This window comes from Bicyclus anynana, chromosome 12 (genome assembly GCF_947172395.1).
Source record: "Bicyclus anynana chromosome 12, ilBicAnyn1.1, whole genome shotgun sequence".
Lineage (NCBI taxonomy): Eukaryota > Metazoa > Arthropoda > Insecta > Lepidoptera > Nymphalidae > Bicyclus > Bicyclus anynana.
Window position 1 is genome coordinate 4,224,489 of NC_069094.1, and position 26,860 is coordinate 4,251,348.

General features: G+C 38.3%; 1 protein-coding gene across 1 annotated transcript in view; it reads right to left on the bottom strand.

The window, feature by feature from the left end:
- LOC112043461 (uncharacterized) overlaps positions 1 to 26,860 on the bottom strand; it is a 287,873-nt gene that overhangs the window by 44,138 nt on the left and 216,875 nt on the right. The window contains exon 2 of the mRNA XM_052884583.1: positions 7,105 to 7,234. Coding sequence (XP_052740543.1) covers positions 7,105 to 7,234 — 130 coding nt within the window. The remainder of the gene's footprint in view (positions 1 to 7,104; positions 7,235 to 26,860) is intronic.

Consider the following 26,860-nt stretch of genomic DNA (forward strand, 5'->3'; position numbering starts at 1 on the left):
TATATCATGTAGAAACCCGACAGGAAGGCAAACTTTCGGCGATGATAAAATATTTGCAATCTTCCATTTATAGACATTCTACCTCATTCAGAGTAACAAGCATGTCTGAGTCAGCTAAGTCTTTCCCCGAAAGAATTTGACTAGCTGATATTGTTAAAAAAAAACTTCGCTAAGTGTTCTTTTTTCGTGACGTTGACAACACTGCCGAGTAAACGACAGTCGCTATGTCCAGCCTGTCCCATGTGTGCGCTTAGCTTAACTTCGACTTAGCAAATGGATTAGTCTGGAATACCTTCGATTTGCTCAGACGGTCAGACGCGGCTAGGGCTCTCTCGTCGAGGGTTAGGAAACAGTGATTGTTTTTTTGTGCGTTCCTTAACCTGGCTTGAGATGAGAAACTTCGCCTTTGAAACTTTTCCTTAATATTTAGAGATGCGCATTGCTATTTCTAATTGGTATAGTACTAGCCTGTGTGAATATGCGGATTTATATTATGCTGTCGCGGGATATTTGATATTTTATACAGTGCAAGCAATATGCTTTCGCCTTGGCATTACTTTACATTATCATATATTCTTTTTAACATAAAAATGAAATCGACTTCAAAGACGTACTTCAGTTATTTTGATTTGAAACCGATTTTTATGAAAATTAAATGAGACCAATCTGGAAGTATACTTATTTTATATACTATTACTCTTTCAAACAAAAAGTTTGTATCGATGTTTGGATGTATGTTTGTTTGGATGTTTGTTACTTTTTAACGCCGCAATATTCACTCTTTAATGAAGCGATTTAGCTGAAATTTGGAATGGAAATAGATTTTACTCTGGATTAACACATAGGCTACTTTTATACCACCATTATTATATAATCCATGGTTTCCCGAGATTTGCGAAAACTGATGATGTTGATTATATGAATGTTTGTTTCTCTTTCACGCCTCGACTATTGAACCGAATTAGCTGAAATTTGGTATTGAGATATATTTATAGCCTGGATTAAAACATAGGCTACTTTTTATCCCGGAAAAATCCATGGTTCCCGAGAAGTTTTTTTTGTTGGGAATATGCACTGGAAAATCGGATAGTGTTTTTCAATAGAGTTTCACTGAAAAATACAGAAGACCTCAATAAAATAGCTTTGTTCATTTTAACAGCGAAGAAAGAAAATACACACATATTTTAATAAACAGAAAATTCACCTTTACGACTGAAATTCGTATAGAATCTCTACGTGAAAATGTCAATAAAAAGTTATATTCAGTTTGACGGTGAAGAGAGAAAATGTTTTCATAACAACAAAAAAATCCGCAACGACTATCGACATTTCTGGAAATAGAATCGGATTGAAAGCGATATTTCAGTGTGTTATCGGAGATCATATCTTTGGAGTATTCAAAACCGTAAAATTCATCAATTTGGTGTGTTGCAGATTGAATTACATACTGTCAGCTCGTGGTAAATAATTCGTACGAATATGTTAAAAACATTCAATTTGATTTGTAACGGACCAAAAATGTAGGAGGTTCTCCAATTCAACGATTGATCATACTAGTACGTAACATTTTATTGTATTTTCCGATTTTGATAACTAATCTATTCTATACTAGTATATAAAGCTGAAGAGTTCGTTTGTTTGATTGAACGCGCTAATCTCAGGAACTACTGGTCCGATTTATAAAATTCTTTCAGTGTTAGACAGCCCATTTGTCGAGCAAGGATACATGCTATATATTATCCCCGTTTTCCTACGGGAACGGGAACCACGCGGGTAAAACCTAGTATAAATAGCGCGGCGTCAGCTAGTATAATATACAGTCATCAAACTTGTAACTTGGTATTTACCTTGTTTAATATTAATCACTGATTATTATTATTAAACAAGGTAGGTACCATAGTATGATCTAAGATGTTCTTGAAAAGACGTGGAAAATGTAGCTAGCACCTAGAAATAAAGCTATTGCTATTATATACCTAATAAAAAAAAATTACCGTCATTAAAAACAAAATAATGCCAACTAAAAATTGAAAACTGGAAAATCGTATGAGCTTTCTACTCATTTGGTCGTTTTGAAGGCGATGACTTCCACAAATCGTGAATCTCTTGGTTGTTTTAACTTCTATACTGTAGAAGTTAAAACAAACAAAAAAAAAGGGTATCAAATGAAAATACCTTTACAGCAGATACATTTTAATAAATTTTCAATAAAAAATTTTATTAATTATGTTTATTACTCTGATGCAATGTAATATAATTATACCAGAATCATAATATATATTCTGTTTATATATTAATATGAATAGCAGTATGCCTAAATTACATTGTTAGATGCATTCCCGTAATTGAGTAATGAAGACTGATGACGCGTTGTATCTCGCCCTTAATTCTATTTCAGCGTAACAATACGCCGTAATTGAGGTTAATGTATTCTAGACGCTGTAAGTTAATTTATTAATATTATATATTATGTATATTATGCGCTAATAGAATATTTTATCATCATTAATAGCCTATTTGAATATTATAATCGCATAATTGACACAGAATTTAATTTAATACAGAAGACTCACGAGTATAACCAGCCACTTTGCTTAGCGTTTGTGGACTATGAGAAAGCCTTCGATTCGGTGGAAACCTGGGCTGTGCTAAGGTCATTGCAGAGATGCCGAATTGATTACAGGTATATCCAAGCGTTGAAGTGCTTGTACGAAAACGCCACTATGTCAGTCCGTATTCAGGATCAGACTACGAGGCCAATCCAGTTGCAGCGAGGAGTGCGTCAGGGAGATATGATCTCTCCGAAGCTATTTACCGCCGCACTGGAAGACGTCTTTAAGCTTCTGGACTGGAGCGGACTTGGCATCAACATCAATGGCGAGTACATCACTCAACTGCGGTTCGCGGATGATGTAGTCATCATGGCACAGACTCTGGATGACCTTAGTACCATGCTCAATGACCTCAGCAGCGTTTCTCAACAGGTGGGCCTGAAAATAAACATGGGCAAAACAAAAATAATGTGTAATGCTCATGTATCGCTCCACCCAGTTATAGTTGAGAACGCTGCACTCGAAATTGTAGACGAATACATATACCTAGGACATATGATCCAGTTAGGTAGGTCCAATTTCGAGAAAGAGGTGAACCGTCGAATCCAACTCGGCTGGGCTGCATTCGGGAAGCTTCGCGACATCTTTTCGTCCGAAATTCCTCAGTGCCTGAAGACAAAAGTCTTCGAACAGTGCGTGTTGCCAGTGATGACCTATGGTTCCGAGACTTGGTCGCTAACTATGGGCCTCATAAGAAGGCTTAGAGTCACACAGCGGGCGATGGAACGAGCTATGTTAGGAGTATCTCTGCGTGATCGAATCAGAAATGAGGAGATCCGCAGAAGAACCAAAGTCACCGACATAGCTCAACGAGTTGCGAAGCTGAAGTGGCAATGGGCGGGGCACATAGTTCGAAGAGCCGATGGACGTTGGGGTCCCAAAGTGCTGGAATGGCGACCCCGCACTAGTAAGCGCAGTGTTGGCCGACCCCCCACCAGGTGGACTGACGACATCAAGCGAGTCGCAGGGATTCGCTGGATGCAGGCGGCTCAGTATCGTGATCTTTGGAAGTCCCTACAAAAGGCCTATGTCCTGCAGTGGACGTCCATCGGCTGATATGATGATGATGATGATGAATCGCATAATTTAAATTTTAATATCAACGACCTCTTGACGCAGTTGGTAAAGCTGCTTTTCGATTAAAAGTCCTGGGTTATATTTTCTAAATTGACTCAAGTATGGTCATGTGGTAGGCAACGGCAGAGGCTAGTTACTACCATACCGCAAATACGTACCTACCACCTAGTTAAGGTTCCGTTATGATGACGCGAAATATTACAGGTATCATCATCACCATTATCAACCCATATTCGGCTCACTGCTGAACTCGAGTCTCCTCTCAGAAGGAGAGGGGTTAAGCCAATAGTCCACCATACTGGCCCATTGCGGGTTGGCAGACTTCACATACGCAGAGAATGAAGAAAATTCTCTGGTGTGCAGGTTTCCTCACGATATTTTCCTTCACCGTTTGAGACATGTGATATTTAATTTCTTAAAATGCACATAACTGAAAAGTTGGAGGTGCATGCCCATGACCAGATTCGAACCCACACCATCTTGGACTGCATCGTCACTTAAGACCTTCAGGCTAATTCACTATCTTTGACGTATGCTAGTTCACATATACGAAATTGAGATTCTATGTAAAAACTTCATCCGGTGCTTACTGGTGGATATCACACAGTAGGTAAATGTCATTTTGTCAATTGATTTTATATTTATTTTAATAGATTGATATTAAAGACTAAAATAGTGAATAGGCCAGCAGAATGAGTCTTTAAAAAGTATGTGTCAAATCTTTTAAAATTGTACCTCTTCCGATAAATCCCTCTAACTCTTCCTCCATCCTTACTTAGATTGCATCGTTACTTAAGATCAGATAATATCGCAATTACGGGCTATATTTTATTAAAATAATATGTGCTATATTTTAAATATGACCAATATTTCCATTCCCCACCGTCGGAAAAGACTGTCTACGACCATAATTCAGAGGGCGGGGATCGAACCCCCCCTGGTGCCTGCCAATGAGTCCGGCTTTTTTACCGTTGAGCTATCGAAGCTTCTAGTTACTACCCTCCGCCAAGCCCGATGACGCTAGAAACCACTAGAGGTGCGTAAAATTGTACCTCTTTTAAGTAATCCCCGTAAGATGGACTTAGACTTCATTGTCACATATTTAAGATCAAATAAAAAGTAGTCAGGATGAGTGTGGGTTCGAATCCGGTCAGGGGCATGCACTTCCAACTTTTTCAGTTGTGTGCATTTTAAGAAATATCACGTGCCTCAAAACGGTGAAGGAAAAACATCGTGAGGAAACCTGCATACCAGAGAATTTTCATAATTCTCTGCGTGTGTGAAGTCTGCCAATCCGCATTGAGCCAGCGTGGTGGACCAATTGGCCTAACCCCTCTCATTCGGAGAGGAGGATTATTTTCCCCTGCCTTTAATGCTACCCGATATCCGTTTATAGATAGGTTAGTACCCTCTCTCTAACAGTGCACAGCTCGGAAGCGATGGTTCTAGACCTACTTGTAGAGTACTCATAATAAACTGCCTTTGAAAAATGACTCCTATGCATTGAGATGTTTTTATAAATCTGTTTGACTCTGCTTATACTCGTAGTGATGTTTTAGTTTACATTTCCACTTAAATACCAATAACGCAACGCATTTCCTTGTTTTCACTTAATCTAAGTATATTAAGTGGAAAAGCTGCTTATTGTAACTACTTATTGTAACCACACCACCACCACCACGCTGGCCCAATGCGGATTGGCAGACTTCACACACGCAGTGAATTAAGATAATTCTCTGGTATGCAGGTTTCCTCACGATGTTTTCCTTCACCGATTGAGACACGCGATATTTAATTTCTTAAAATTTAGGTACTTAATTTTAATTCTTAAAAGCCTTACTTTTATAACTACATATAACACTAAAATGGCGTCTAAACTTTCAATGTAACCCTATCTATAGTTTATTAAAATACAATATAGAGGTATTTCCAGAAATATTTACCTGAGCGCCGTCTTGAACAAGCCTGTATCATAGAATAAATCCTAAATTGGACCCATTCTCCAGAACGCATTAAATATCTTGTATATAGTACTAGATTTGAATCCATTCTTTACTCCATTTGAATCCTAGATGAAATAATATTGGCCAACAGGAAAATTTTGCTGATTTCATTATTTCATTGATTGACATTGGTTGTCAGCTGTCTTTGAAAATGCGCCCTGTCTTTGAATATGAAGATCAATGTCATCGGATACGCTTGACAGTAAATTCATTCCATGTTATCTTTGCCAAACGGACAGTTTTCCTTGAGATTTTCACAAATTGTGTCAAATGGATGTCAAATCAAATCAAAACAAAAAAATAATTTTATGACACAGATAATGCAATGAATTTGATCAAACGGGTTCGATCAAGTTGCGTAAATGCACTTTTAACAATTAATGTATCTGATTTAGCCAATGTACATACTTCTGAAAATCATGTCAATTTCCTTATATTATTTTTTAACTTATGACCAATTTTCAGTTTTGTATCATTTGAATTTTTTGTTCCCGAGTATGTTAGGAAACTGGGTTTCTCCTTCAGCTTCCAAGATTAGCCCCAAACAAACACACAAACGGCAAGTTAATAACAAAATCTTGTCAATATTACTTGCCAATATCTGGAAAACTACAATGTAATAAACAAACGACAATCCAATTCAAACACTACTTATTTCAGTGCGCACGTAACAAATTAATATAGCTGGAAGTTTCATCAAAGCGGCGGTCTAATGTAGATAAAGTCGGGGGTTTTAATATGTGCGCGAGTCACGCGACGTCCCGTATCTGCTCGATAAATAATTATTGCTCTCGGCAAATGGAATTAATACAAGGGCTTACCCGTATAACTACAGACTTGTTAAAAAAACGAGTTTTGCCATAACCTAACATCTGCCTAGGTATGTTTGGTTATGGCAAAAGTTATTAAGTGAATGTATTACGCTGGGAGACGTGATAGCCCAGTGGATATGACCTCTGCCTTTTCAGTTATGTGCCTTTTAAGAAATTAAATATCACTTGTTTCGGTGGAGGAAAAACATCGTGAGGAAACTTGCATATCTGAGAATTTTCTTAATTACAAGCCCAGTCCTTGACTACAATCTCACCTGTTGGTAAGTTATGATACAATCATCAATGGAAGGCTAACTTGTTAGGAGCAGGATGAAAATCTACACCCCTTTCGGTTTCTACACGACCAGCCATATCTGGACAAATTAAGAAAATCTCAATCTACCCAGCCAGGGATCGAACCCAGGACCTCCATCTAGTAAATCCACCGTGCATACCACTGCGCCATGGAGACCGTCGCCGTTTGGGCGAGCGCAGAAGCATCGTCCGATGGGGTCCGAAGCAGAATAGATGGGCGGAACGACCCTCTAAGGGGGTCTCCTTTGAGAGTCGGAGCTCGGCTATATAAGGACTAAGTTGTACCTGTTGTGTGCTGTGAAGGCGAGGCGCAGTGTGGCGGGCGGCGGCGAGAGGTGCGCGGCGCGCCGTCGCCGCGCGGTGGGCAACGGCTCGTACACCGCCGGCTGCCAGTGCCGCACGAACGGTGACAACCCTGACGACAAATACAAACATTAAATAAAACATACAAAATAATGATTAACAAATGCTCAATAAATATGAACATATAAAAATCTCTAGTCACGGAGCACTCTGAAATTGAACTGATATGAAATTGTAAATTTGGTAGAGAATGGGTCTCACCCACCTCCCCCAATTTTTGAATATGGCAGTAGGTATAACAATTGCCGGGTCAGCTATGAGTATACATTTATGAGTTATTGTAATGATATTTCACATACATACCAGTATAAGCACGTATCTTGCGCTTTGTTTTTTAACCGACTTCCAAAAAGGAGGAGGTTCTACGTTCGGTTGTATGTATGTTTTTTTTATGTATGTCCAGCGATAATTCCGTCATTTGGGGCTCACATGTGCTATCCAGTGTCGTGTTTTAATTAAAGCCGTTTCTGAGTAAACCACAGAAATTTTGTATTTAAAGCTTGAATTAAATCATCACTGGCTTGGCACCGCCTTCAAACTGATCAGAAGGTTACACATAGTAAGATGTAATTTTTTGCTTTTAAGTTTATGTTAATTTTTGAGTTGGGGGTCGGTTGAATTTTTTTTATTAAATTTTTAAAAGTCTATATTTGTTTTTCTTTTTATTCAGATGGTTCGATCATCTTTACAATAATATAGAACATAACGAAACGTCACCAAAAAACCTTCAATCAGCTTTGGTGATATTAACAGTGCTTGCGTCCTTTGTTACCAGGATTCAAATCGTTTCACAATTTCATTCAAGTTTGTGACTGTCCTGGCAATCAACGAAACAGTTCCGGAGGAGTCAATTTCAAATGCACTCCGTTATGACACAGGATGCTAGTCTAAACGTAACCGTGACTATATGTGACAGAGATTTGACTGGTAAAGGTCGCCATTGACGGTCAATTATTCTCACGTTTCTGAAAAGCAAACGGCAGTACCCACGCGGCATACTATACAAGTCATGTACGCAGTGACCAACACACGATCAATTATATTCGTGGGTGCTACACGAACGTGAGAATAATTGACCGTTTGTGGCTAGAATAAGATAGCTTTAGATCACTACATATTTAGCTAGCTAGTTGACACTTCAACATTATTCCCATTGAATACAGATGAAAATTAATGAACCATTCTGTAAGCCGCCCCTATAGTTATTAGTCCAATACAAGAAACCCCTTAACAATATTAAAAATAAGCCCAAGAAAAAATTCATTCATAAAAAATTTTAAACATCCTGTTTCGAAAGTATGAAGTCAGTGAAAATACATGTTTTAAAATAATCCATTTTTGAAAGTTTATTACAATCGTAACTCCTGGAGTTATAAAATACAAAAAATACAAAATACAAAATACAATCCTTTATTTATTTTTTTTATACTTTGTTTATTTTTATAATATCACTTATTTATACTAATATTGTAAAGCTGAAGAGTTTGTTGGTTTGATTTTTTGTTTACCTTAACGCGCTAATATCAGGAATTACAGGTCCGATTTGAAAAATTATTTCAGTGTTAGATAGCCCATTTATCAAGAAAGGCTACAGGCACAGTATACATATATTTACTCTGCTATAGGGTATATATTAGCCCCGTATTCTAACGGGAACCACGCGGCGTCAGCTAGTGAATAATATACATTATGGGATTTCGGTTCAAGACGAAGGTAACTTCACAGCGTATAGTTATTAGGATAAGTGAGCTTAAGCTTCCTATTGCATTCTTTCCAATGCAACTTCAAAGACGTACTTCATAACTAGAAATGGCGACTTCCAAGAATAGTAGGATTTACTGAACCCAATATCACGTAGTGACCGGCTGACGCGCACACGTCCCGCGCCCGCCGGCAAATGGAGCGAAAAATTGTAGCCTTTGATTCACTACGCGGGGTGCTGTGAGAGAAATGGCTTTTGGGAAACTATTCTTAATTTTGGAACAGGGTTTATTTCTTGGATATTGTTTTGTTGAGTAAGAATGCAATAAGAAACTAAAGACAACTTCATTATAAACAACCCATATTCGGCTTACTGGTGAGCACGAGTCTCCTCTCAGAATGAAAAGACGCGGCGGACTAATAGTCCGCCACGCTGACCCAATGCCCCAATTTCGACGGCCTCCGTGGCGCAGTGGATTTGCAAAACGGAGGTCCTGGGTTCGATCCCCGTCTGGGCAGATTGAGATCTTCTTAATTGGTCCAGGTCTGGCTGGTGGGAGGCTTCGGCTAGTTACCACCCTACCGGCAAAGACGTACCGCCAAGCGATTTCGTGTTCCGGTGCGATGCCGTGTAGAAACCGAAAGGTGTGGATTTTCATCCTCCTCCTAACAAGTTAGCCCGCCTTTATCTAAGACTACATCACCACTTACCATCAGGTGAGATTGTAGTCAAGGGCTAAGTTTTAAAAAATAAAAATAAAAATAAAAATAAAAAATGAAAAAATGCGGATTGAATACAATAACAAACTTAAACTAACTTCATCATTAACAAGCCATTTCGGCTCACTTTGAGCATGAGTCTCCTCTCAGGATGAAAGGGTTTAGGCTAATACTTATATTCCGTCGCGCTGACCCAATGCAGAATGGCAGATTTTACTCTTCAAGCATTGAATCATAGGTATGCAGATTTTCTCACGATGTTTTTCCTTCACAGTTTAAGCACATCATTTGCTCATTTCCGTACTTCTACGGGATTAGGAACTACGCGGGTGAAACCGCGCTGCGTCTGCTAGTGTAAAATAACTGCACAAGCAGTAAAAAATAAATGAAAAGCACAGTTTTCAGTGGTCTCGCGAGTAGCAAGGTAATGGCTTCACTGCCGGCGCAGCGGGCGGCAGGTAGCGCAGGTAGCAAACGAGATTTGCATAAAACGCCCGTTAAGCCCATCTGTCTGTGGGTACTCATTAAAATTTCCGAAACGATAGCTTTCTGATAAATCGGGATGATGAATGGCGTTTTAATACATTATTAATTGACTTTTTATCCGAGATGTAATGATTTATGGGGAATAAAAAAGACATTTCGATTCGCAGGCTCTATTGATTTTAATTTAGTATCGGAGGGCTACACAAGACGAGCCGTGATAGCCCAGTGGATATGACCTCTGCCTCCGATTCCGGAGGGTGTAGGTTCGAATCCGGTCCGAGGCATGCACCTCCAACTTTTCAGTTGTGTGCATTTTAAGAAATTAAATATCACGTGTCTCAATCGGTGAAGGAAAACATCGAGAGGAAACCTGCATACCAGAGAATCATCTTAATTCTCTGCGTGTGTGAAGTCTGCCAATCCGCATTGGGCCAGCGTGGTGGACTATCGGCCTAACCCCTCTCATTCTGAGAGGAGACTCGAGCTCAGCAGTGAGCCGAATATGGGTTGATGACACAAGACGAATCTTCTATATATTTCATTGTACTGTACTTTAAACGACCTGTCTCATGGGTGGGTCTAGTAATTACGAGTATGTTTGTCGAGCAAACAGAAGAATGGAGTTAAAATGTTAGTTAAACAAATATATAGGAAACTGTTGCAAAGTCGTCTCTGAGATTGACTGGCGCAAGTCATACTCGTAGCTTTGTACGTTTTCTTGAAAGGGCGAAGGTTTTCTACTGGCTTTAACTGACACTATTAAAAGAAATAAGGTTTTAAAGTTTTCCATTACAATAAATTGATCCATTCTTTTAAATGGCTGTGAAACGTGGGTGCTGAAAAAGGATTGCTGTCGACGTTTGCAAGCATTTGAGATGTGAGGATTAAGGAAACTGCTAAAAATGTCATGGAATTGTTTTGTCTCAAATGCTCAAGTGCTGGAAAGAGCAAATTCCACGAGCACGAGCTGATGTCGACTGTAATGAGGCGGAAGGTTGCATTTTTCGGACATCTGCAAAGAGGACCCCTCTAGTTTCCTAGGTTGATCCTAGAAGGCATGTCGGAAAAGGGCACCATGGCGACAGCGACGCAAATGGGTGGACGATATTAAGGAGTGGACCAAGAGTTATTACAGCCAGCTGAAAAATATTTCAAGTGGTCGGAAAAGTTTTCTCCGTCTGACCGCCAAACCTGATGATTACAATAAAATAGCCTAACAGTTTTGCATTTCATCAGTCAGGGAGTGACGAAGTTTTTACATTTTGTTATTAATAAAATACTATAATGATAAACACTTAAAACTTGTCAAAATTAGTAAGTTCTTAAGTTACTTCATATCTTGAGGTTTTGTACTTTCTAACAATATCCAGATCTAATGTATGAGGGTGCAAAAATACGACGAAATGCCTCGAGAAAAGGTAAGGAGTACTCCGTGCTTATTCTGTTGTTGCGTCTTGGTGGGAGCACTGCCGTGCCCCCAGATGCCCCCAGCTTGTGAAGAAGATTTAAATAGTGTTAAGTTGTCGATTAAGGAATTTTGTTCCGACAATAAAGAATCAACTACTTTGCTGTGGAGACCCAAGAAAAAAATTTTATCGAATCTTTCACCGCGGCTAGTTGCCTCGACTGGTGACAGAAGGGCTGGCTCATTTTTCGCGCAAAGGATCAACCTGGCTGTCCAGCGCAGAAGTGCAGCCAGTATTCTTGCCACCATTCCACGTGGGCATGATTTGTATAGTTATTAGGATAAGTTAGCTTAAGTTCCTTATTGTATTCCTTCTCAATAAAAAAAAAATTAAAAACCTGGTTGACGTCTAAACTAATGAATTATTTTATACTGAAAAAAATAAATTAACTAGTCACTATCATATCGGTAATAAAAACCCGTTTTCATACGAAGCTTCTTCAAGTCATTTCCATTTTCCTTTTTAACTGGAATGCAGACAGCAAAGCAAAACGCTGGTTGTACGTTTTTATTTTTTTAATAATAAAGTTGTTCCCGAGAATAATAGCTTTGTTATGTGAGCACAATATGTTATAACTGGAGCACGACAACTTGGATTCCTTACTCCTCTAGGATTCAAAGTTGTGAAAATCACCTAAAACTTCAAATTGCTTGCACGAAACATTCGACAAGTATAACAAATCCCGATTAAGTTATTTAACTGTGTACCAGTAAGGCAAATTTATGCTCTACGAGCCTTCACCTACAGAAAGCATACTCTCTCTCTCGCGGGCAATTAAATCGGTATAAGTGGAAAAGAGAGGTGCTGAAAGTTTATTCCGACCACGTAAATATGAGCACCAAACTTCACGTAATTGGAAATTGAAGCTCCGTCCATATATTTCCAAGCAGCGCTCTCCAGGGAGCCCTACAATTTATGTGCTAGTGGGAGAGTCTAGCTTAGCAATCGGGCAATTGGCTTCCGTTATGTATGTAAAACTGCAAATGTTCAGGTAACATTTCTAGACGAGATTATGCAAATTCGACTCAATCTTTTTTTTTTTTATTCTTTACAAGTTAGCCCTTGACTACAATCTCACCTGATGGTAAGTGATGATGCAGTCTAAGATGGAGGCGGGCTACCTTGTTAGGAGGAGGATGCAAATCCACACCCCTTTTTGGTTTCTACACGACATCGTACCGGAACGCTAAATCGCTTGGCGGTACTTCTTTGTCGGTAGGGTGGTAACTAGCCAAGGCCGAAGCCTCCCACCAGCCAGACCTGGACCAATTAAGAAAATCTCAATCGGCCCAGCCGGGGATTGAACCCAGGACCTCCGTCTTGTAAATCCACCGCGCATACCACTGCGCCACGGAGGTCGTCAAAAACTATAGGTATCATTATATTAATACCTGAAAACTATGTAACACCTTCACGAGAAAAATACGCAAATGGAGTTAAAATTTGGCACAGTTAATAAGGAATGCTTAAAGCTTTTTTCATAACCTACATTAGAAGTAAATTAAAAAAAATCGAATTTCATTCTCAATAGCTGGGCTACAGAACTAGGCTCTATTGTTTTAAAATATATTAATATTATTTATTTGTACATCGGGTACCCCCCCGCCCCATAGGTGGACTGACCGCATCAAACGAATTGCAGGGATTTGCTGGAGTACCTACAGAAGGTCTATGTCCTGGACGTCCATCGGCTGATATGATGATAATGATGTACATAGAACTTACATATTGAAAGATAAGTTATTTCAATGACGCTGAAATCTATTTCCCTAAAAAAATAAAAGGCAAATATACAGAAATTTTAATTTTACACTCTAATGAAATCACACTGAAAAGCTTACCAGCTTACTTGAGAAAAAGGTATAAAGTAAACAAAATATTACACAAAATACGGATTTTTATTAAACTTCTAGAACTTTTTTTTTTACTTAAAAATGTATAAAACTATGCAAACATTTCAAATAAAACTAATAAAGTTGTGTGAAAGTACAAAGACAAATTAGGGAATTACTCCGTCTTCGCTCAACATAAAGTTACTATCAGATTGCATAAAAGGATTTTTCAGTCACTTCAGATAAGAGAAGTTGATAGAACAAAGGAAAGTGGCACACACAAAAGATTCAAAAGGATCTCGGCTCTTGATCTTTTTGAGTCCCATTCTAGTACAAAATTAACTACAAAATGCCAAAACAAACAATACCAGACAAAAACCTTGTATTAAAAACGCTTAAATTATGGATGTTTTTAAAAGAATATTTGATTTTTTTAATCGGGATCATGGATTGCTGACGTGGAAACCGCTATTTCTTTCATTGTCACAGATAAGAAACTTGGAACAAGATAGCGTTAGTTCGGTTTGCTCACAAGAAGAAGAGTCTAATGAAGATGACATTAATGAACTGTCGGAGAGTGTAACGGAACCTTCACTCCCCACCATTCAACCTCTCTCCCAGCGCGCGATGCGAGCAGCTGCGCGCTGCGCCGCCGCTTCGCAGTTTAGATCGTGCCGCGTTGCAAGAAACAGCTCATGACTAAGGCCCCATACATAAGTATGGGTTCAAAACTATTCGGGCATACTCGGACCTAATATCACGTGAGTTTTAGCCGTGTTTCATAATCAATTAATAAGAATATTTGCTAATTGACCAATTTAGAAGGGTTAGATAAAATAGTCCACCACACCACCTTGGCCCGATGTGGATTGGCAGATGCAGATGCAGGTTTCCTCATGATGTTTTTCCGTCACCGTTTGAGACACGTGATATTTAATTTTTTAAAATGCACACAACTGAAAAGTTGGAGGTGCATGACCGGATTCGAGCATGCAACCTTCGGAATCGGAGGCAGAGGTCATATCCACTGGGCTATCACGGCTATCTATTATTGGATTACTATCGTTTATTCCACCCCTTTTTCACCCCCGTAACTATTAAAAGGCTCAATCAAAATATAGCCTAAAACACACATCGAATAAGAAATCTTTCAAACGAAAGCAACTGAATGAAAATTGGCTCATCTGTTGGAGAGCTACAAGGTTACGTACACAGTCTGAGTAAACACACACGTGAAACTTTTGACGGCCTCCGTGGCGCAGTGGTATGTTCGGTGGATTTACAAGACGGAGGTCCTGGGTTCGATCCCCGGCTGGGCAGATTGAGATTTTCTTAATTTGTCCAGGTCTGGCTGGTGGGAGGCTTTGGCCGTGGCTAGTTACCACCCTACCAGCAATGACGTACCGCCAAGCGGAAACGAACGTGTAGAAACCGAAAGGGGTGTGGATTTTCATTCTCCTCCTAACGAGTTAGCCCGCTTCCATCTTAGACTGCATCATCACTTACCATCAGGTGAGATTGTAGTCAAGGGCTTTACAAGTTAGTAAAGAATAAAAAAAAAGAAAAAAAACTTAAAATACTCCCTCGTGTTTGCGACAGGGGTGAAAAACATTTATAATTACATGGTTATCAAAATAACGGCCACATTAATAATGCCAGCTAAAATGTACATTGTACAGCATTAATTAGTCAGTTTGCATTATTGTAAAAACAAAGTGATTTTCACTAAAATGTGGCAACAAATTATACGCTATTACAGTTGGTTCAGTACACAACGTTGGTTTGGTACACAAATTGGTTTTCCGACAGTTGAGTCTTTTTCTTAGCAAGCATTCCATTCTAAGTCCCTTTCAATCCGGTTTTCGCCCTGGTCATAGTACGGTCACAGCTTTAGCAAAAGTTACTGATGATATCCGCTGGGCGATGGATAATAGACAACTCACAGTCTTAGTTCTGCTAGATTTTAGTAATGCTTTTAACACTGTTGACTATGACATTTTGTTGGGTTTATTATGCTCTCTTAACATATCTCCATCGGTGGTTGACTGGTTTCGGAGTTACCTCAATGGCCGTAAACAGCGTATTCGCGTTCACGATTCTTTCTCATCTTGGTGCGATGTTTCGGCCGGGGTACCTCAGGGTGGCGTGTTATCTCCTTTACTCTTTTCCATATTCATTAATTCTATCACTCAATGTTTCACTTCTCTCTACCATATGTATGCAGATGATGTGCAAATATATCGCTCGTCAACTCTTGAGAACCTTGGCTCTGCTGTGTCTGCTATTAATAAAGATCTAAATGCAATTTCAGTATGGAGCAAACAGTATGGGCTTAAGGTTAACCCTATTAAATCAAAAACAATTATTATTGGCAGTCCTAGTCTAATCTCAAGAGTTGTTTGGGGCGACGTACCACCTATTATTTACAACGGTGTCATGATACCGTATTGTGATTCGGTTAAAAACCTTGGAGTTGTTATGGACAAGGAATTATCGTGGTGCATGCATATCAAGGAGTTGAGTAGGAGGACGTTTGCGACGTTGAGTTCGTTACGACGCCTACGTTCTCTTCTTCCAATTCCTACCAAAGTTATGTTAGCAAATTCTCTCCTACTCTCTGTTCTCGATTATGCGGACGCAAGCTATCCCAGTTTGACTGAGGACTATCTTAATAAACTTGAGCGACTTCAAAATGTTGCAATTCGGTTTATATTTAGCCTTCGCAAATATGACCATATATCTGAATTTCGTCAGAAACTCAAGTGGCTTCCTATTCGCCGTCGCCGGGATCTGCATGTACTTTCTCTTCTGTACTGTGTGCTCTTTAATCCAAAATATCCTCCTTATCTTAAGGAGAAATTCACATTTCTGGGAGTGCAATCAGAGCTAAGAACATGTCGTGCTCTTACTCTGTGTATGCCTTTCCATAGGAGTAAATTTTATAAGTGTTCATTTGTTGTTCGTGCTATTAAGCTATGGAATGCACTCCCAGTCGACATTCGGAAATCCAAATCCCTTGACATGTTTAAAAAATCCGTTAAGACATATTATCTTAGTCACTAGTTACATATTTTATTTTATTAGAATATTTATCATACGACATAATGATATATTTATATATTAGTTTATTTTATGATATTTATAATTATTATATAATTTGTGTATTATGGTTTATGTATTAGTGTGTAGTTATTTGTATGTATGTATATGTACAATATTATTACGTACACACCACCTACAGTTGTCCTAATAAGTTCCTAAGCCTAAGGTTGCCTGGAAGAGATCGCTACTAAGCGATAAGGCCGCCTTTTGTATTCTACTTTTTCTTGTGTTTCTGTTTTGCTTGTTTTCTTTTATTTTTGTGGTGTACAAATAAAGTGTATTAAATTAAATAAATAAACGTTAGTTCACAGTAATGTAAACAGTAAGCAGAATGCTTTTCATTAAAATATGGTCGTGATTTTATTTCAGTGCTAAATATTCAGTAGAAGTCTGATTAGAAACTCTTATACCATGTTTCATCTTCGTAATACTAATAATAAAAGCTTTTATTTAACTTGCAATGTATGTTACGGTGGATTCTTTGAACTCAACTTTGAAGTAGATATCTTCATCCGATTGAGCTGAAATTTTGTATACACGTCAAGTTTTGATGACAAAGCACGCTATGTTATATGACGTCATTCTAAATCTAATATGGCAGACAGAAATATTTGATTTTGATTTGATTTGACAACCAAGATGGCGGAATAGTTATTTTGAATTCATTTTTACAATATGGGTATCAAATAAAAGGGCTTATTAGGAGTAACTTGAAAATATGAACAGACTCAGAGACCTAGTCAGCGATAGCTAAAAAATAAAAAAGAAATTAAAAGCAAAAAAACGAAAAAGAAAACTTTTATTTAAACTAAAAAGAAGAAAATATTAATTCTCTAAAAAATTTAACTATTAACTTATAACCTCTTGGTCTTATGTTCTTAAATATTTTAAAAACTGTCCACAAAAACTAAAAAAAATAAGATGCGAGTATTTGAGTATTTTTTCATTGGTAATGATTGATTATTATATTAATTTACGTAATTGTTGCTAGTCTTTAATTTTGAAATAAAAATTATGTAAAAAGTTTGTATATATGCGATTGTCAAGGAGACGCGCAACGTATGGTACTTATGGGTTTCACCGGCTTCACCACGCTTGTGCTTGTAAAGACTCATTCTGGTATGATCTTTACTCTGTATTAAATTCTATAATGATCTTCAGTCATCAGTTATAATCGGTCATTATCACTAACATCTAAAAAATTCATTTCAACTTCGAGGCACGGTGTGCAATTCGTTTTTACTCTTTGAATTGTCTCGAAAGTTTGTCCATGAATTGAAAATTTGCGAAGCTGAGTCCACAATACAAAAGCGAATCGATATGCTCGTAGATCACAGTCTAGTAAGTTTCAAGTTCTCTTCGGGGAAAGAATCGAGAGAGACGGGGATCGTGGGTGGAACAACACAAACACATTTTTCAAAAGCACTAGAAGTTTCCTTTCTGAAAGCATTAAATGAAAGCAATTTATTTGATAGTCAGCATATCGAACTTGAGAACGTGAGATGTGATAGCCCAGTGGATATTACCTCTGCCTTCGATTTAGAGAGCGTAGGTTCGAATCCGGTCCGAGCCATGCACCTCCAAGTTATGTGCATTTTAAGAAATTAAATATCACGTGTTTCAACGGTGAAGAAAAAACATAGTGAGGAAACCTGCATATCTGAGAATTTTGTCAGTTCATTACGTATGTGAAGTTTTCCAATCCGAATGCCACTATTGAGCACGAGTCTCCTCTCAGAATGAGTGGCGTTACGCTTAAGTCCACCATTCTGGCCCAATGCGGATTAGCAGACTTCACACACTTAAAGAATCAAGAAAATTTGCAGGTATGCATGTTTCCTCACGATGTTTTTACTTCAGCGTTTGAGACACTTTATATTGAATTCCGTAAAATGTACATAACTGAAAAACTTGATGCCCTGGACCGGATTCGAACCTACGCCCTTCGAATCGAAGGCACAGGTTATATCCACTGGGCTATCACGTCTCTAGATAAACATTAAATCTACATAAATGTGCCAGAAAATTGAATTGATGTGAACAATAAAATCGTCAATGCTTGAAGCCGATGTAACGAACGGTGAATCGTTTCACGTTTCACGGGCTGCTGCAATGGCATATGAAATATTTGTCGACAGAAAGCTCCAGGTTCAAAGAGATGTCTGTATAATTTAGGAATCCACTGACAAAGAGACTGCGTTATTGGGGCTTCTTTTGAAATGCTGAATGTTTCGGGGGGCTTACATTCACGGGGATGATGGAAATCGATAAGTCGCTTCTTTCTGTATATTAATGGCTGCTTGAATGTTTGTTCGTAGGGTTATTGGTATAGACATCAGCAAATAAGTTGAATCAAAATGGTGGTCATCTACGCAGGTACAATTAGAAAGCCGTGATTGCCAATGTAATTGAAAATTTCGTGTGCGATTAGTAATGTCGTCAAAATGTTGCTATAGTAACGTAACGTAAGGCAGACGAAGTCGCGGTCGTTCGCTAGTATTATATACTCAAAACAAAGGACATCTGCTGCTCTTCATTGAATATGATAATAACTATTTCTTGTGGTTTAATGAGGATCGTTTTGGTTTTATTAGCAACAGAGCAGACGGCCAGCGTCTAATGGAAACGTAAGGAAATCTCCGACGGCCTAACGAAGCCGTTCCCAGATAACTTTAATCGTTCATTATTATAATTTAAGAAGCAATTTCTGTTTTACAGCCTGTTTAAATTAATGAGGACACTTCAGAAGTGATCTTGCTCGAATTCAACTTAACAAGATACCGGTATTTTTACGCTAAATTGGCGTATGTCCATGTTTCCGACCGCACATACTCTTATTTGGTCCGTAGCAATCGTGCTTAGGAACTTTTCGATATAGCTCCTCCTTATAATTATAACTTTTATCATAGAATCACCAGCTTTAATATACACTCCTAACCTAGTAGATACCCTTGAACGTGTAAAAAGCGATCTGAGTCCTGAATAGGAAAGATATGAAATGCTTCTATTTTCCCAACCACCTACAACATGGGTATCAAATTAACAATGGCACTCTTTCAAGGCAACCGCCTTAATAGATCGCTTACCGATTACTTGCAGAAACCGAAAGGGGTGTGGATTTTCATCCTACTCCTTACAAGTTTTCCCGCTTCCATCTCAGATTGCATAATCACCTAGGGTATGCACTATACGTACAAATTGAAAAAAAAAGAAAATATCCTTATCCAATGCAGGGTTCGTAGTAAGTAATCAGGGTAGGCAGGGCATTTTGTAACTATAAAATGAACGCCACTAATCATCACTTACCAAAAGATGAGACTGTGAAGGGCTAACTTGGAAAGAAAAAAAAACTGTCAGCTTTTATAAAATGAGGAAAGTCTCACTGTAACATACCTTGTTGTACTAATTAGGAAATATACATTACTTAAACACATATCAGTATAGAATTACAACTCATCAGCGTTGAAAGGTTATTAATATCTCCAAGACGTGACGCTTTTCATAACAACAAATTAATTTAATCTACAGCGTTATATTAGATCAGGGAAAATCTTAAAGAAAATTGTATTACGGTAAAAGGACGCGGACGCTTTAAGAGGTCGTATCAAAGTGGAGAGCTGGACGCTCTCCTCACAAATGGTTTTCACATTAGGTGCTGTCTCCTGCCAGATATACTCAGTAAAACTTGATGGTATTATATCCTATATCAGCACAATTTTTGAAAAATGTTCAATATTGGTCTATAAATGGCTATCTTGTCTAATGTACTCGAGTCTCCTCTAATGGTATTCTATGTGTCTATTCATTATTGACTTGAAGATACAGGTTTTAGTTCATAAGTAAAACGCACTAAATAATAATATCATCATCATTATCAACCCATATCCGGCCTACTGCTGAGCTCGAGTCGAGGGTTTAGGCCAATAATCCACTACGCTGGCCCAATGCGGATTGGCAGACTTCACACACGAAGAGAATTAAGAAAATTCTCTGGTATGCAGGTTTCCTCACGATGTTTTTCCTTCACCGTTTGAGACACGTGATATTTAATTTCGTAAAATGCACACAACTGATAAGTTGGAGGTGCATGCCCATATCCTCCGAAATCGGAGGCAAAGGTCATATCCACTGGGCTAATCACGGTTCTAATTTTTACGAGTTTGCGTGATTCCTAACAAAAAAAATTGCTAGGAATCACGGAAGTTAATCACGGATGTATTTTGTCTCCACTATTATTTAAACTTGATATATTCAGAAACTATCATATCAGATTTGGATAATATAGAATAGGGGTTAAAATAGATTTTATTTCGGTAAAAGGATAACGCAGCCGGCCTAATGACGTCATATCAAAGCGGAGAGCTCTCTGCTGTCCGCACAAAGTGTGATAGGGTCACTAAGTGAAAATGTCCTGGCAGATGTAATCTTGTACAAGTTTGTTAAAGTAAAATAAATGTATACTTTTTACTATTCAACATTAAAAGTAAAATTTATTACATTAAACTTTGTATGGGAGAAATTTGGCGGTAGGTGGAAATTATTATTTTGAAACGTGTAATCTGGTTTAGCCCTACAGACGGATGTGACTTGTCGCCAGGAATACATCTTTAAAATAAAGTCAAGAAAACAAGCACAATAACAATTTAAATCAGTTAACAAATTAGAATTTAAAAACCTCCGAAAGTCATGAATTTATCTAGAATTTCTACTTTTACGTCAAAAAAAATTCAGAGATATATCTCGATATATCTCTTTATAATATTAGGTATAGACTATAGATGTAGACTATACCTACATGAATGCCTGGTAAGCTTTTAATACGAATACAATTAAGATAAACCCTAAACCCGCAATCCTGATTTAGAATGCATGAGTTTTATTGGGCAAATGAACTAGGCTCAATTTCACATGAGCTTAGTGAACTTTAATATAGAATTATGGACTGAGAGCCTACGATAGCCAGACTTATTTCATTTTATGAATGCTGAAAGACTAACCTACCTACCATACTGAATGCTGAAAATTTTTCAGTCTATACACCTTCGATAGGTAGGGTACATATACCTATACTAATATCTTATGGTATAGGTAATTATGTAGTTTAGGCTGTGGTGGATTTGGAAGATAGGAGGTTTCAATATATTATTTACTAGCTGACGCAGCGCGGTTTCACCTGCGTGGTTGCCGTTCCAGTAAGAATACGGGGATAAAATATTGCTTATAGCTTTGTTTACGTGCAGTGGCACTAGATGGCGCCACTCACACTTTATATCACGCTAAGACTTAGTTTATACTAAAGTATATAAGGCAAGCCATTTGTTTGCCAAGTTGTTGGTGTTCTCCATTGTTGGTTCCTACTTGTATTGAATAAATATACCCGACCCAACGAGATCAAGCCGGAGTTTCATTTCATTTGGTGTGACCCGCGGCCCCAGTTCGAAAGTGCACGGTGGGTTTGGGTGCTCCGACTGCAAACAAACCTTCCTCGATAAATGGGCTATCTAACACAATTTTTCGCGCGTTCAAACAAACAAACAAACTCTTCAGCTTTATAATATTAGTATAGACATTATTTTAATTAATTATTTTTATTGTCTTTTGTGTTCTTCTTCTTTCTGGTTATAGGTGTTCTGGGAGTTTTATGTTAATTACTTTCCTTGTGGGTCTTGTAAATGTTTGTCATTTATAGGTGACGCCCTAATTCTTTATTTGTGTAATCTTGATTACTCTTGTTGTTTACACATTTATTAACACCTTTGCATGGTAATTTAAGTCTTTACTAACCTTTAAAAATGTTTTCTGTCCCAAAACTATATAAAAATACTACATCAACTACCCTCAAGTATTAAAATTATCCCTTTTTTCTTCTTCGTCGGGCAGGAAAAAAATCCCTCCGGACTTCTGCCGGGTAGTCGGCAGGGCAAAATACCAAAATCCCCTGTTCTCCATGGTCGTGCTGCCCTTTCCGATGTTTTCTTCGACTCTTTCTCCATCTTTTTCCCCTCGTCTTTTATTCCAACATGCATCCTTCATAAAATGGGGTATGTCTAGTTGTCACACGCCGAGAGTCTGCCTATTCTATTAAATTAAACGTGCTCAGCCATCAGGCAGGTAATGATTGGCTTACCGTGTACAGTGATGCTATTTATTCTATTCAGTTGCGCGAATTAATTGAATAAACCCCAATAAATTATTATAAAGATTCATCCGCAAATGTGTTGCCCGGATTACTAATTAATTATCTAAAGTGCTCTAATCCGGAGGATTATGTTCATATTACTAATTAGTCCCAGATTTACAGGAACGGAATGTTGTAATAATTTTAATATTTACGATTTTTGGTCACAAGCCACCGCACCGTGGATTTACCCGCGTAGTTCTCGTTTCTGTGAGAATACAGGGATAAAATTTTGCCTATGACACTCATAAATAACGTGGCTTTCTAGTGGTAAAAGAATTTTCATAATTGATTTAGTAGATACAGAGATTACTCCTAAAATACAAACTTTACCTCTTTCTTATATTACAAGCCGTCTAAAAGTCGTCACTGTTATGTCAGTCGATCCACACCATAATACCAATGGAAATAAGGATACCGTAAATAAGATCCAGATATGAAAATAATATTAGGAAAATTTATTCCGGTCATGGAAATGTGAGCGACTTCCGCCTAATTGGAAAATCAAAAGCCATATATTTCATTCCGCGTTCTCCTGGGTGCTATATGATACCCGAACGTCGCACGATTTAGATTTACGTACATAGTACATTTAGATTAGCGAATTTGATTATACTATACAGGGTGCTCAGGAGTACTTCCCATAACTTCAAGGTTAACTTTTGACGGCCGCGTGGCGCAGTGGGTAGTGACCCTGCTTTCTGCATCCACGGCCGTGGGTTCGAGTCCCACAACTGGAAAATATTTGTGTGATGAGCATGGGTTTTTTCCAGTGTCTGTGTGTATTTATACATTATATAAGTATTTATATGTAGTATATAAGTGTATATGAATATTATAATATCAACTATCTTAGTACCCATAACACAAGCTACTCTGTATGCTTAATTTGGGGCTAGATAGTGATGTGTATTGTTTAAGTATATATTTTTTTTTAAGGTGTTGACAAGTCGGATGGCTTCAGTGTACTCGTGGCGTTCGAGCTGTCCACATCTCTGGTTGTGTAATTCTTTATGGGTTACTTGGGAGAGTGACTTGAGTAGAAAAGGGGAGTGTTTGTTAACAGTCAAAGGTACATTTAACCCTACACACAACGTTCACAAGTGCGTGACTTCACTCAAGGTCAATGTCTGATTTGTTAATTAAGGTGTCTTGACAAATGTTGTGTTGTCTTGTTCGACATTAGTTTTCTTATTTTTGTAATCTTTTCAGAGTCTGCTAAAATAAGCCACATACATCATGTGAGATCGTGTTAAAAGCGCAAACTTATTCCATTCATAAAGAATCTCAAATGATATCGTAAATGTCACGTGCTGTCGTTCTCAGCGTCCTACAAAACCGCGTCAGCTTTTCTATACATTCTGTGATTGTGGCATTAAATTGGTCCGAGCTTTAATAGAATTTTGTATTTCGCATATTCACCAGTGGATTTGAAAAATCGCCGAACCGTATTGAGGTAACGTCTCTCCGAGTGAGTAGAGAAAAGACTGGCTCAATAAAATAAATACCCCGCTATTTCTATACGAGGTTGCTCAAGCCTAGGTATTTGTTGCAAAATAAATACAACCAAGCAAAATCCAGCGCAAATTCAATTTAAGCGTAGCGGGAGGAAACCGGCAGCTCTTGAAAATAGTATAACGAATGGAGAAATGTTTGCCTGATATGGATCATATTTTTCTGATTCAGTATAAAAGCTGAATACGTGGGTAGAGCGCACCTAAACCGTGCATTGGTCTATACGTATGACGAGCTCTCGAAGAGAAATTGGCTTGGTCAGTTTAGAATTTTATATTCACTTATTATATAACCCTAAAATGTATAAATAATAGTAAAAGTTTAACCCGCCCATATGCATTGCAGTAACATGGATTTCCTAGTTATAGTCTATTTTCTTTACATATAGGTATAGAAATTCTCCTTTCTTATAAAAGTAGAGAGCCGTTGTTTTAGTGGTAAGCCTACGTGACTTAGGATCACGCAGCTCTAGATTCGAGTCATCAGTCAGGCTATGTAAGATGAAATATATTTTTTTCTTATATTTAAGAAAATTTCTATAGATTTTTCAGCCCGGTGTTGGGAAGCTAAGCTAAGTTCGCCAACCCGCCATAAAGCAGCTTGATGGGTAAATTGGCCAGCCCTCCATTGCCTAGCCTTGGGTCATTAACAAGGATTATTTAAATACAACTCGTTTTAGTGAATTTTACAGGCAACATCTACTTCCACACAGTCTAAAAAAGCAGTTGCGCTATTCTGTAAAGATGTTTTATAACTCTACAGTGTAAGTTTTGAATTCGTCTCTCTCTCTGTCCAATACATTACTAAAGATAGAGAGAATAGATACGAATTCGTTACCATACTGTCGAGTTATTAAAACATCGTTACCGAATAACGTTCCAGCTAGGATTTTTGGTCCAATGTAAATAATAAAGTTAAGAACTCGACTATAATGGGGTATTTAACATTCAAATGTCTTTATTAAGCCACAAAAGTTGGCTATCGAGTTTCGGTAGCTTTAATAAAGCTTAATTGGTTGTTTTATACTAATCCAGTGAAGTTTCAGAGGGTTAAGAAATTTCTACCACCTAATGGAGATTCTACACTAGGACGATGGAACGAGCTATGCTTGGAGTTTCTCTGCGTGATCGAATCAGAAATGAGGAGATTCGCAGACAACCTAAGTCACTGACATAGCTGAGCATGTCGTGAAGCTAAAGAAGCAATGGGCAGGCCACATAGTTCTAAGAGCCGATGGACGTTGGGGTCCCAAGGTGCTAGAATAGCGACCTCGCACCGGTAAGCGCAATGTTGGTCGTCGTCCCCACTAGGTGGACAGCGGATATCAAGCGGGTTGCAGGAAGCCGCTGGATGCTGGCGTCTCGAGACCGTTGTGTGGAGGTCCATGCAAGAGGCCTATGTCCAGTAGTGGACGTCCATTGGATGATAATGATGATGATGAATGCTATACTGTAGATAGTTTGATAAGGTTAAACATAACAGAAATAATTATTCAAATAATTATTATTATTGTTAATTTAAATCATTATTTGAGCGGGACCAATGAGGCTGTTAAGTATACCTACATACTGTTGTGTATTTCTGTCACACAATTGAAGTCCTTGTATTCTTTACTTCGTTCACTCGGTCCAGCATTAGGTAATCAATTCCGACTAAGACACATAATACACAGTGAAGGGCACTCAAACTCCATCGCTGAAAAACTTGGCTGTGTGTTTATTGCCTCGACCTGCTGCAATACCTACATACTTTAAGTCATCTCTATATGTGCACTGTGAAGCTCTTAAATATTGTTGTCCATTTCTGTCACACACAATTGAAGTCCTTGTGTTCTTTATTTCGTTCACTCGGTTCAGTATTAGGTAATCAACCCCGACTAACCCATAATATGCAGTGAAGGGCACTCAAAGTCCATCGCTGAAAAGCTTGGCTGTGTGTTTTATTGCCTCGACCACTCTACAATACCTCTACAATACCTACCTACTTGAAGTCATGTCAATATGTGCACTGTGAAGCTCTTAAATATTGTTGTCCATTTCTGTCACACACAATTGAAGTCCTTGTGTTCTTTATTTCATTTACTCGGTCTAGTATTAGGTAATCAACTCCGACTAAGACCCATAATATGCAGTGAAGGGCACTCAACGCCCATCGCTGAAAAGCTTGGCTGTGTGTTTTATTGCCTCGACCTTCTACAATACCTACCTACTTGAAGTCATCTCAATATGTGCACTGTGAAGCTCTTAAATATTGTTGTCCATTTCTGTCACACATAATTGAAGTCCTTGTATTCTTTATTTCATTTACTCGGTCTAGTATTAGGTAATCAACCCCGACTAAGACCCATAATATGCAGTGAAGGGCACTCAAAGTCCATCGCTGAAAAGCTTGGCTGTGTGTTTTATTGACTCGACCTGCTACAATATCTACCTACTTGAAATCATCTCAATATGTTCACTGTGAAGCTCTTAAATATTGTTGTCCATTTCTGTCACACACAATTGAAGTCCTTGTGTTTTTTATTTCATTCACTCGGTCCAGCATTAGGTAATCAACTCCGACTAAGACCCATAATATGCAGTGAAGGGCACTCAAAGTCCATCGCTGAAAAGCTTGGCTGTGTGTTTTATTGCCCGACCTGCTGCAATACCTAAATACTTTAAGTCGTCTTAATATGC